At 38.2% G+C, this 13,604-nt stretch overlaps 1 protein-coding gene across 10 annotated transcripts in view; it reads left to right on the plus strand.

The window, feature by feature from the left end:
- The window catches only part of BPTF (bromodomain PHD finger transcription factor), a 75,790-nt gene that overhangs the window by 26,449 nt on the left and 35,737 nt on the right, over positions 1-13,604 (plus strand). For 8 of the 10 annotated variants that reach the window (XM_059732047.1, XM_059732044.1, XM_059732046.1 and 5 more), the window contains exons 3-10: positions 3,239-3,462; positions 6,299-6,508; positions 7,024-7,209; positions 10,643-10,801; positions 10,943-11,118; positions 11,700-12,058; positions 12,294-12,425; positions 12,942-13,071. In XM_059732047.1, coding sequence (XP_059588030.1) covers positions 3,239-3,462; positions 6,299-6,508; positions 7,024-7,209; positions 10,643-10,801; positions 10,943-11,118; positions 11,700-12,058; positions 12,294-12,425; positions 12,942-13,071 — 1,576 coding nt within the window. The remainder of the gene's footprint in view (positions 1-3,238; positions 3,463-6,298; positions 6,509-7,023; positions 7,210-10,642; positions 10,802-10,942; positions 11,119-11,699; positions 12,059-12,293; positions 12,426-12,941; positions 13,072-13,604) is intronic. The other 2 variants (XM_059732045.1, XM_059732050.1) reach the window with 2 other exon arrangements.

Here is a 13,604-nt window from a genome sequence, read left to right on the forward strand (position 1 = left end):
GTGGCTCATGTTCATTTTAGAATCGATACTGACTCCAAGATCTCTTTCTGCTACTGTGCTTTCAAGAAGGGAGTTCCCCAGCCTGTGGGTCTGCTGCTGGTTCTTACTGCCCAAGTGCAGCACCCTGCACCTTGTCAGTATTGAATCCCATCCTATTCACATTCACCCACCCCTGTAACCTGTCCAGGTCCAGTTGAATCCTGTCCCTCCCTTCTAGCACACCCACCTCACCCCAAATCTTGGTGTCATAAGCGAATGTGAACAAGGTGCTTTTCATCCCCTCATCCAAGTCGCTAGTAAAGAAATTGAATAGTATGGCCTGAGGACCGAGCCCTGGGGAACTCCACTGCGCACATCCCTCCAGGTGGAATAATCTTCAGTAATACTGTACTGAAAATTAGTAGCCGTGCTGTGTCTGTTTTCTCAAATTCTATCACTTTTGGAAATCTAATCTTTAAAATCTACCAGTAGATCCTCTGAGTCATTCCTGTCAGTTCAGGAGGCTGAAGGAGGTAGCAGATATTCCTGCTCTTCTAACTAGTTTCTGGCACATGGGCCTCCCTTATGGCTATAAGCAGGGTCCTCCTGGCATTGCCAGCCTGTTGATTGCCAGGACCTCTCAATCGGCCGTAGTTTTCAAAGTAATTCTTAACCTCACTAATGGCAGACAAGGTTCTTTGGGTAAATGCGATATCATTTCTTAGACCAAGTTGGTCTAAGAAATGATATCGCATTTACCCAAAGAACTTTGTCTGCTTATGTCCTTAGACCAACGTGGCTACAACCTGCACCCCTGCAACACTTCTCGTCATGAACCCTTTCTCCAAAGGAAATGCTACGTATGCCTGTAGAATCTCTGTAAAGGTAGTGGGTGGCATGCAGGGGGACAAAACGCACAGATATTCCAGCCCTGTTATTTTGTTATTTCACATACATGATCCGAACAGCGGAGGGGTTAGAACAGTGGCTTTCAACCTTTTGAGGCACCTTTCCGTAACTTTCTAAATTAAGCAGCACCGTCTGTGGATGCCGGTAGCTGCTCCTTTTCCCTGTGCAAGGGAGATGTACCTTCAGAGGAGCACACTTCGGAGTCCCATTGCTCCCCAATTGAAAAGCACTTGCTTAGAGTTTGAGTGCATCTAAAAAGTGACTCCTAGGCCACCCCCATCAACTCTTACCCCTTTGTGATTTAGCACCTTTTTATTTTCATATGGTTCCTGGTTTTGTTGAGGTCTTAGTCCATAACACAGCAGACTTCTTAGATTGATATTGAGCACCTTAGATGGATATTCGTTCCTGGAATGGAAAGAAAAAATTAGCATTTAAGCTGTTATTTCATACCTTGGTGTGACATTTTTAAAGGAACCTTGCTACAGCATGGTGGGAAGAAGTGAGATGGGGAGGAGGGAAGGAAGCCAGCCTTTGAAGGCATTTATATTAAATAAGTACATGGTCCACACAGCAGCAGATGACTAGCTGGGTGGCATTGTGGGTCAGGTAGATAAAGAGAAATCTGCTAGATGAAGGTTCCTGTGTGCTTTATAGCTAAAGCAGGAGCTCAGCATGGCAAACAAACCTGCCTGTTGATAAATAGTTATGCCATTAAAAGATGGTCTTATCAACAATTATACACTTAACAAATGATGTTAGTAAGCAATAACCTGACTGTCTAGACCCTACACCAGCTCTGCCATCCCTTCCCACTCTTATCATTGCAGCAGGCTGTCTGCCAAGGAAATCCAACAAAAGAGCAATAAAGAAATACAATGCAGCAAGCATGTGTTCATTTCCCCTTCCTCTTATTCTTCTGCCAGTCTTTTCTTTCCATTCTGTACCCCATTCTAACTTTCTCTTTCCTTGCTATGTAAATACTGTATCTTCCCCCATGTACTTTTTTTTTTCCATTTCCACTCCTCTGTGCTCCCAGTCTCTTTATTTTAACTACTTCAGATCCTATCATGAGCAGATCCATTTTCTTGGTTTAGATGAAATATGGCTTAAACTAGAAAAACACAGTTGAGGCTAAGCATTGGATTACTCCACAGAGATGACCAAAAGCAAAGGGCTGACAACATAAACACTTTTTTTTTGAATGAGTACCTCTGACATGTGGTACATGTGAACAGCCTGCAATTTTTTCTTAAATAAGCAACTTCTTGGAAACCTCTCAAAATAAACTAAAATATGTTAAGCTATTACTCTCAAATGATAGAAGAAAGATAAGAGGAGTAAATTGGTTAACCAGACTCTCAGTTGTTTTTTGCAAGTCCTTTCTAATGGCAAGTTTGCAAAATGCCAGGTTTTTTGTCAAGATCAAAAACACATTTTGAAATAACATTTAGAAAAGCATTAGTTTAATAGTAAAGTAATATTGAAGCAACTTCCAGTCCCCTCATAATTATACAGCTTAAACGAAATTTGGATTTCTGTTCCAAATATATTTGAATTTGCTGACCATCTGGCTCACTTTTATATTCCCAATATAGAATGTGCCCTTGAATATAGATGATCATCAATCACTGCAAGGATTCTGTATTCCTGAATTAATGAAGCTGGGTTACCCGCTTTCTTGTGAAAAGCCCACAGGGAGGGGGAGTTGGTGAGAAAAATCCAGCAAGTTTACCATTATGGATTTGGTTTGGTTGAAAGTTTGCTGGGCAGCCTTAGGTGGAGAGGAGAAAACCGTTGGACTGCCACAGCCTCCAGATCCTCGAGAGCTAAGTGGAGCTTGCTTCTCCATTATTCTTGCGCTCTTGTGTACAAGTGTACACTATACGTATGGTAATACAGAATGTCTTGTGGTTATGGTGTCCCCCATCCTCACATTTCCTGACGCTGGTATATCAAATTATATTGAACAAAATAATGCATCCTGTCTAGGAGAGCTGGATGGAGCAGGGCATTTAACATTGTGATAATTTGCGAATAAATTGAACAAATCCTGTATCCAACCTAAATGAATCAAATATGAGGAAATTATTTCTGGGAAAGTGGTCGTGGCAGTGCAGCTTTTTGAGGAGGGGGGGACACACAAGGTTGAGAGGAAACGGACATTTGGAGGTGAAAAGAGTCACTTGTGTGCTGAACTTGGGTAGCCCAAAGTAAACTACAAGTGTTAACAATTCCTCCTTATTTAGGTTTTCTTACTTAATATTTTCTTCAAAAAGTGTGGGATGGGATAAGTGGTCTCTTTTTTTCTGCATGTATCTAAAATCTTTTTTTAAAATTGTTATTGCAGAGAGGAAGATTCGGACAATGAGAAGGACAAGAGAATCTGGTACTATAGCACAAAGGTCCAGCTAGCAGAGTTAATTGAATGCCTAGATAAAGATTACTGGGAAGCTGACCTTTGCAAAACTCTGGAAGACATGCGTGAGGAAGTTCATCGGCATATGGATATTACAGAAGACCTTACTAACAAAGCACGGGGTAACAACAAATCTTTCCTGGCTGCAGCAAATGGTAAGAATATCCCCTCTGCCCTCAGCGAGAATGAATGTTAAAAGTTGTCATATGATTTGACTTTAAAATAGTGATCTGTTTCCGGTTTATAAGAAGTATGAGATGCATTATGCAAACATGGGCTTCCTGCTTGGTAAAGGTTGCATGTCCGTTGCCTTTGATATAGTGTGACATTTAGGCATTTAAGACAGAAATACATTGGATAAAAGGCAGTGTCTATTACCAAAAATTAAGTGGAGACAAGCCACTTCTTATTATTGGTAATGGCCTAAAATGTAACTGTCCTTTTATGTTAACTCTGAAAGTGATATTTTATAGAGGAGAAAGAAATGGAATTGACTGCAAATAATATCTGAATTGCCTACAAAACTTGTTTAATTTTAGTTACATTAAACTTCTGTTTGCATACTGTGATATATCCATATGTATACAGTGGTCTTCCTAATTAGCAGGAATCCTGGTTTTCTCTGATTTAAAAAAAAAAATCCTCACTTTTTTTGGTTAAAAAAAAAAAAAAAGTAACCCCAAATCCACATTTTCCAGGATTTAAATGAAACACCACTAATATATAGATAGTGTTGTTTCATTTTAATTGTGAAAAAATGTGGATTTGTGTAACTTGTTTGTAACCGAAAATTGAGGATTTTTTTACATCAGAGAAAACAAGGATCCCTGCTAATTACCAGGAAATAGGACAGTTTTTCCCATCAACCATTAATAAGGATAAATATGACAGTCAGTGTAAGTTAACAATGTTGTTCAGCTTTGACATTTTTAATAGTACTTCACTTCTCTGTAGTTCTTTTTTGGTTAAAATTTCAAGTCTGAGCCTATTATTGCAGTTGCCCAGTGCCATCAGTGTTCTTCTTGGCTGCTGAGCTGTAAATTAATGTTACTTGTCAGAATTTCTAACCAGCAGTTCGATATAAAGCAAATATTAAGTGTTACTGGATAAACTAATGTCTTAAGTGTAATTAAATAAAGTTGCTGCTAGTATTAAATGAAAAAAATATGCTTTATGTGTATGTTAAGAATGTGGATTAAGAGTAGAAATATGCACAATACATTTTTGTTCTGATAAGAGAGACCTAATTCTGTAAGTCAGTGCGACTTGTCATTTGGTATAATCTGACTTTTTTGGATTGTTTTAATGAAATACAACATTTAGGGAACTTCTAAGCAGAGAAAACAAGTAGGGGAAACTCACCCCAAAAAAGACGTCTTGATTTGTATAGAAGCTATGTCTGGATCCTGCTTTGCACATGTGGCCTGGTGAAGCTCATGATTTGTGTACTTAGTGTGTAGATTCCCCTTTCAGGTCACCTTGGTGAAGGAATTAATTCTACGTGCATTTTTTTTCCTTTTAAACCTTTTATTCTTTCTAAGAGACAAAATACATCAAAGTCGCTTCAGCCAAATTGAATGTTAGGGTTTTAACTGAGTGTTTCAAACTATATATGTTGATGTAAGGAGTTTCATTAGCTGTAGCATCTGATTGCTAACGTTTTGAAGTCTAGAAAAATGTCATTGTATGTTGTAAGCAAAGCAGCTGCAAACAATGATCTGGGAATATGAGATGACAAAAATAAAAAAATGCGTACTTCACAATTCATATAAAATCATTGATACTTTGCTGGAAGCCAAGGTGGGATTGGAGTTAGAATGAGAGGACATGTGGAAAAGGTCTTGGCTGGATGAGAATGTCGACAAATGAAGGGCATCTTTGAGCGCCCTTCAGTGATAGCCGGGCTGTCTGACTCCCTGTGCCATGGCCCTAGGCTTACTCTCCTCTCTCCCTGCTGTGCTGCACCGCACTGTCCTGCCCCTGGAGGGGGGCAGCCAGCAAAAGCCAGAGGAGGGAGGGGAGAGCCCAGACAGCTCCAAGTTTATAATCAGTCAATATTTCAGCGGCAGAGAGCTCAGAGAACTTCGTGACGGCTGGCTGAGAAGCAAGAATTGCATTTTGTGTGAACTTTGACACTTTCCAAATTTTTATTCTTCATGTAAATGAAATGAAAAGGTGTTCATAAAAGACACTGAGAGAAACCTTCCTTGTGGTTTTTTGGGAGTGGGGGTAGAAATGAACACATTGCTGATTCACCATAACTGGATTCTCTAGCTAAAAGCACTTGGTCAAAAATTTCTATGCCAGCTCAATTTATTTATATTAGCAGTGTAAGTAATGTAAAAATAGCCTGAAGAGGCCTCTTTGGAGGTAAATCTGATTCTGTAAATACTTCTCTCCGCTTTACACTCAAATTAAAACAATGAGTTAAATTATCGGAGAGAGATTTGTTTTCTATTCTAGCCAGCAGTCCAAAAACTCTGGTCTATTTCCAAATTGCATGAAGATTATTCAGTAATTTTTCTGAAAATTCTTGTGAACACTAATTTTACCTCTGCCAAAAAAAGAATTTTTAATACTAGTGCAGCTCCCCACACCACAAAAATGAATTAAATTAAATTAATTCGTCTTGGAACAAAAGGGCTGAGTCAGCTCCTTTAACATCGGAACTTTGTTTCCACTGATGTCTGCATCAGACATCAAGCTTAAAATAACCAAGGATTAAAATGGAAGTGGTTTTGGGTGTGTTTTTGTGCACAATACTTCATTCTAAGACATCAAGAAGGAAGGCTTTCAAAATGGCTGTGGTTTGAAAACAGAAAAATAAGGTGGAAAGCTAGATTTTAGTGTGCTTTTATTTCCAAGTGCCTAGCTTTTGTCCTTTAAAATGAAGATGACTTTCATGTTTCATGACTTATCATTTTAAACTTATGGGTTTTGTAAAGGGTCTTTTGATACTTGTTGTCTGCATTTCAATTTTTATTACTCTAGATGAAATTTTGGATGCTCTGAGAATTAAAAGAGGAGAAATAGTGGAAGATAAAAATTCAGTAACTGATGAAACAGAGAAGGCCAAAAATGAGGTTGAAAACAGTGGCCAAACAGATCTGGAAAAAAACAAGGAGGAATCTGCAGACCAACTACAGGACAAAACGGAGGAAACGTCACCTGAACAAGATTCAGAAAAAGGAAAAGCAGAAGGTAAAGAATCCAGCATTGGTTTAGCAATTACATTTTTCCTTTAAGAAAAGCAACATTTTATATGAATTTGTTATATTAATGTTAAAAAAAAAAAATCCTTCTAAGAACACTTACCAGGATTTTTTTTAATTACTTCTAAAGAGACTGCTAATTTGCGGCTTAATTATTAGCTTTTCCTCACTGTACTTGTTCACTTTTCAGAGAATTAATAAATACTACATTTCTTTACTGCTGTTTTACAAAATAAGCCTGTTTTAGCTCTGAGATGTCTGCATTTAAGTTCTGGAGCCCATATCCACCAGTATCAGAAGACTGACTTCTAATGCTACTTTTAATTAGAATTAGTAGGTTTTGGCCTGTTTGCCTTCCTTCATCCCGAGAGACTGCTATCATTACAGCGGAGATGAACTAGCTATATTTTGACGCGACATGCTTTTTAGCATGAGTAAAGCCATATGATATTCTAAGCCAGTCTTTAGAATACTGTTACATTTTTGTTGTGCATTTTACTATAGAGCCAACAGTCGTTGGGGATAAAAGTATCTCTGTGACATCAAGCACTGATGGCAACACCACAAATCCTGCAGGAGAGACTAGTTCCTCTGAAGGGAAGAACACAATGGGGTGTCAGTCAGAAACCTCTGATAGCAACAATGTGGCAGAGAAGAAGGTGGCATCAGAGCTCCCCCAGGATCTCTCAGGTACAGAGGGCACAATAGCAATGCCTCTGTAATTTGGGGAATCTTAATATTCCTTAAATTCTGGTTTGTCAACTAAAACCATTTACAGTGTATGTTCACTCATGCTGTTTGCTTGCAGTGCCATCCTTTACTGCTACGTTGTCATCTAACATTTCAAGGTTAATTTCCTTGCAATTAGTGCAGGATATAGAGCCCCTTCCTATCATTAGCATTTGCTTCCACATCTTCCAACAATTGTTACGGCTGAGCTTCTTTGTATTCCTGTTTTCTGCATATTCTCTTCTAACATTTTTTTTCTTCACATTGCAAACCATAGTGGTGTTTAACATCCAACAAAACCGTATTTCAAGTTCTTGTTTGCTAATGGCTGTTAAATAACTAAACCTGTTGTGTACTGTATAAACTACTAACAAGTGAGAAATCGGTGCTTGCATTCATTCAAATGGGTTTATTAGATTGCCTGGAGAAAATTCTTGGGTGACCCCCAAAATCCATAAAATACAACTTGATAACTTTTATATAGGATAGCTCTCATAGCTTTATATTTTAAGCTTTGCTTTATTCAATGACTTTTAAAGCAATAGCATATTCCAACTTTAATTTTAGAATGCACATTTGGTACATGGAATACATACCTATATTTTAAAGTGTTAAATATGTTGTAGATTTGGTCATATAACCATATTAGCATCAAAGAAATGTATTTAAATTAGCTTAAATGTAAAATTGCAGAAGTTGCATTTTTCACTTGTCAGTATTACAGATAGACTACCGTACCTTTAATAAAAAGCAGACCCAGTATCCTGAACTTGAATGTTGTTCTCAAAACTTTGTAACTGGGAAATAATTGCATTGTGCTTCAAAAGCAAAATGTCTTTGATGCACACTATAATGCTTTCAGGTTGGTTATTTAATTTATTGTGTGATTTACTATATTAAGGTCTTCTGGCCTAAATTACCATATTCTCCTCCAGTTTTACTTGTTTATTTTAGCAGGTTGTTTCCTAGTTGTATTAGCAGTTTTACATGCATCCCCAGCAGGGGAAAATATGCTTATTCTTGGGACAAAATCATGAAATTTAAGGTTTTTAGACCAACCATTTACAAGTCACCTATTGAATGCATTTTAACTTGAAAAGGAAATAAAGAATATTACAGAAAGTGATGGGGAAAGTGCAAAGGTGTTTAGAATGACTCTGAAATATTTCTGCATTTACCTAGTTGTTTAAACAACTATTTTTTATATAGATGTGTCACTTTTGGAATATGGGTTTCTCATTATTCTACTTAAGCAGGTGCCTCCAGCTCTCCCCTCATACTTTACTAGCTGACAGACATGCTTCAGGGCTCTTCATTCAAGAGGGAAGGGCCTTGCTGAGCATATACAAGGCGGGCAATCATTCCCATGTACGAGGAACTGGGGCTGCCGTGCCAACCATATTCCTTCTGGTTGAATACCACTTTGGACCTTGGTTTCTCATTTGGGTGTACGTTGGGGGCCTCTTCTTTCTCTTCCCCCAAACACCAGGTGGTCACAGCTGCCATTAACTCTGAATTTCTGCCATTAACTGTCAGAAAATACCATTAACAATTGTTAAGGATAATGCATAGCAGGAGTCTCTCTCATGCTCGTACCTAAATGCCTTGGCTGTGTAGAATTTGTATGAATGCCCTAAAGCAAACTTTCTTTCAGTGTATATATGGATGGGCATTTTTATGTTGAAAATCTTTAGTTTATCCTGTCAGAATATATATTAATTGTCTTAGCATTTAATTCTAGACGATGAAGACCTGGCTGAGCAGTGGTAGCTAATTTAGATATGGTGAATTTAAAATGTGGCTTGAGAGATTTACTTTTATGAGGAGCTGCCAGCTTAAAAAATAAAAACATATTTATTTGCATTACTAATAGTAGCTCTGTTTATTAAAATTGAAGTGAAAAATATCAGTTTTCTATTGATGTTTTTTATTCCTCATTATGGATAATGCAAACAAACTAGTCATTTTTTTCACTTCCATGCACTGGCACAGCACTAATTTTTATTATTTGGTTATGTTATTCATGTTACTGTAATGGCTGGAAGCCCTAATCTTGAACTGGAAATCCGTTGTGCTAGTAAGCACTGTACAACATGTGTCCAGTTCTAGTTTCAGACCCTGCGATCTAAATAGAAGACAGAAGGTGACAGATGGATGTACATTGAGAGAATAAAACAATATTGGTCAGCATCATTAGCAGCTTAGCTGTATTTTTGTGTTTTAAGGATGGATTTGAAATTTAATGGGATAATTTTGTGGTTTTTTAGAGTGGTCCTCCCAAACTTAAAGGGCAGCATAAGAGGTAGCCCCAAGGTGGTGTTTGAAAATCTGACATACGGGCAGTAGATGTTGGTATCATAAGGTCCATGTGATATGGGAGCTGACTTCAATTCTGGATGAAAAATGATAAAGAGAGGCTTTGAAAGTGAAAATAAGCAGCTGCTGTGCAACTCGGTTGAAGAAGGAGAGCCAGTGGAGGGATGCATAGAGAGGGGTGAGGGTCCAAGTGATAAGCTAGGAATGCTCTGCTCTGTATGGCAGCATTCTGTATATGTGTGTGCAAGTAGAGCAAGATTGCATTTGTGACCATCAGAACAAGGATGTGGTGGTAAAAGGCCTCAACAGTAGTTTAGTTGTCTGGATAGATGGGAAGTACTGTGTTTTAGACATGTAAGATAGATTCTCAAGAAGAATAGAGACATAGCTGGGACGTGAGGATATAGAGGATTGAGTTTAAGGGGATGGCTAGACATCCAGTTAAGAGATGTTGATGATACAGGCTGAGATCTTAGTTGGGAAAGATGGATAGCTCTGGACTGCTATCCTGGTGATTGTAGTTGAATTTGTTTGTGGATGAGACAATCAGGAACTAAGGGGAAGAGGAACAAGAAGGGAACCACTAAAGATGCTGTCTATCGGACCTCTGCAGAAAGCTGGGAGGCTAAAAAAGGGTCTTTTGAAGGAATAGGTAGAAAGGTAAAAGGGAACCAAGAAAGGTGAATATCACAGAAGCCAAGGGAGGGAAGGATTTCAAGAGTTTCTTTTGGGGCGGGACTAAATGCTTCAGTGGAGGGATGTTCAAGTGCACGTTTTAAAACAGGCGCGTGCGCTATATTTCTGCCCTTTTTTTTATTAAACTTCCTTTTAAGGCCACAGTTTACTTAAGTGTGTCTGTTTAATCTGTGGAAATTTTAAAAAATGCTTTCTCCTTTAAAGGATGCGGTGCTTTGGATAGAAGACCCATTTTACAGGTATTTCTCTCCAGTCCAGCAAAGAGAAGTAGTTTCAGTAGCTCATCCAACTTTTTTGAGAATTATGTGTAAAAAAGAGGGGGAGAGAGAAGCTTGCCTGGATGTAGAAAAAAGAATCTAAAAATCAAGTTTTTCTTTTTTAGAGGAAACTGGTGAGATGATTCCCAGCACCAGTGCTAGTGCATCCACTGTGCCCCTGCAGTCAAACTTTGAAAACAGCAACAGCAGTGACCTGAACTCCATGCAGATGTCTGAAGATGCTGAAAATGGTGAAAGAGGATCACAGACCTCAGAGGAGACAGGTAAAATAATAACTTTGCTAGTCTTGTTGTGACTTTTATTCTTAAATTTCATAATTCTCTTATGTTAATCAGCAGACTTCCATATTCACAGTCTCATTTTTTGCTTCTTTGTTTAAAAACTTCTTTGTGTGGGTGGCGCAGCAGAGAAATCGAATGGTGAAAGAAGTGATTCTCCAGGGACAGGGAAAGGTACCCCTGGTTCAACGCGAATGGTCACCAGACTACGAAATCCGGATAGTAAACTGAGCCAGATGAAAAACCAGCAGGTCGCTGCTGCAGCACATGAAGCAAATAAGTTATTTAAAGAAGGCCGAGAGGTTTGTATTTGTGTTAAGGATTTCTAAAACACAGGATTATGCTGTTTATGTGAATGTTCCTCTCTGAGCAAAATTGGGGACTACTGGCATTGGAAGATGTAAGTGTACCTGAGAGATTCAGGGGTGCTGGTATTATCACATCAAAGGTTGCCTTCCCCATCTCACTTTCTGTATCTTCCTCTTTCACTTTGCTGGTAACTTCTGAATTACTGATGGGTACAACAGTAAAAGAATAGAGGAGAGCCCCTTCCCTTCATTTAGGAGCTCAGGACAGTGGTGGAATGGGTTGTTGTACGTGTCTAGACTGCCTACATGCATTTTTGTCCCAGGTTTTGATCAAGTGTGTTGAAATTTCCTTGCTACAGTTCTTAATTTATTACTGAAGGTTGTATTTATCACATGGGTGGATAGGCTAATTTTTTAATCTAATACTCCCAAAGGCAATCTGTAATCATATTTGTGGTTCACTGGAGATAAATAATGTACCAACACATCTTAAGGAGTTGTTCATTATAAATAGGAATGAAATAAAATTATTTAAATAGGTGAATTCATTTTTAAAAAAATGTTTACTTAATTAGGTTCTGGTGGTCAGCACCCAAGGAGAAGTCTCTCGGCTGAATACCAAGAAAGAAGTTGTTGTGATGAAAGGAAACCTCAACAATTATTTCAAGTTGGGGCAAGAGGGGAAGTACCGTGTGTATCACAATCAGTATGCCACCAATTCGTTCGCATTGAACAAACACCAGCATAGAGAAGACCATGACAAGAGACGGCACCTCTCACATAAGTTTTGTCTGACTCCTGCTGGAGAGTTCAAATGGAATGGCTCTGTACATGGGTCCAAGGTTCTTACCATATCCACTTTGAGGCTAACTATCATTCAGCTCGAGAACAACATCCCTGCATCATTCCTTCATCCCAACTGGGCTTCCCACAGGTAAAGAAATATTAAATATTTCAGCTTGCATAGTTTTATGTAAGAACATTACTTTGTCATATCTCTTGCATAAACAAAGAAGAAATTTGCTTGCATGTATTATGAATGAATGACTAAAATTACTAGTCTTTTTATAAAGACATCAGCATGTAGCTTGCTCAGTCTAATTTAAGAACCTGTTGACATACTGCGCACAAGCATTAACCCAGTATATTTTGTATTCTTTCAACTGTAGGTCTAACTGGATTAAGGCTGTCCAAATGTGTAGCAAACCTAGAGAATTTGCACTGGCTCTGGCAATACTGGAGTGTGCAATTAAGCCAGTTGTCATGCTGCCAATCTGGCGGGAGTCCTTGGGGCACACTAGGTAAGAGAATCCTTATGAATTCAGCGTCTGTACTCTGTTCTGCATCCACTAGATTTCCTAAAACGATGAGAATCATGACTGCTTATACACATGCCCCTTAAAAATGAAAAGTTCTCTTCTAACACCTGACACTGAAATTCTCTATGGACATTTATGCCTAGTTGAATTATTTTGTTTCAGGAAAGGCCTTTTCTTCAGCCAGGTTACCTAAGCCCCAGCCTCAAAGTGACATGAATGGGAAGTCCAAGAAAGCAACAGTGAAGAGAGATGGTTCTCATCTTGTCATAGGAGTGGGAATAACGTTCCTAATACTGAATACTATTTCAATCAATTGCATTTGCAGTGGTTTAAATACTCACCAAAATGATGTTGTGATAATGAAATGTAGATGGTTAGGTCATTCCTTAACCCAATTTTTTATTGCTAGTTTTTCCCCTCAATTGAAATATTAACATTTATTCAAAAGGGCAATGCAGTATACTACCTATTTAATATTTCCCAAATTTCATGTATTAGATTACACAGAATGACAGCACTTGAGAGAGAGGAAAAGGAAAAGGTGAAAAAAAAGGAGAGAAAACAGGAGGAGGAAGAAACAATGCAGCAAGCTACTTGGGTGAAATATACCTTCCCTATCAAACATCAGGTACATTTCTGTTTAGCAGTTTATCTCGAGGAGTAATGAAAAGCTTTATTTCTGCTTATTTGTCCTTTTTACAATTGAATTTCAGACATAAGATGTTAATAACCAAATGTCTCCCTTTGTGGCATGTGCCTTGCTCCCTTTAATCTCATTGAGAGCCTGTCCAGATACTTAAAGACAGAATTTGGCCTTAAATTTTTGGCATTATTTCTGGACCTCAACTTGAGGTGGAGCAAGTTGACACTTTCATTTATGATACACAATGCAACCCTTTTAATATCTAGGTGAATACAATGTTATTCTTTGAAAAGAGAAATCTTCTTGAGTTTTAGTGAAAAGAAATGTGAAATGAAAAAGATTACAATAGTAATCTATTTATGTTCTCTCTTAATTGCAATTTATCATGGAATTGGGTTGCTTGCTTCTGCTTATCAGTCTTTCAGGTGAAGGCAGTACTTGTTTTTTATGTTGGACAGACTGACTACTATAGATAGCAACAGACATTTATGGACGAACAGACATAAAGACTCAGTTTT

This window comes from Alligator mississippiensis, chromosome 8, assembly GCF_030867095.1.
Source record: "Alligator mississippiensis isolate rAllMis1 chromosome 8, rAllMis1, whole genome shotgun sequence".
In the NCBI taxonomy this organism is placed as follows: Eukaryota; Metazoa; Chordata; order Crocodylia; family Alligatoridae; genus Alligator; species Alligator mississippiensis.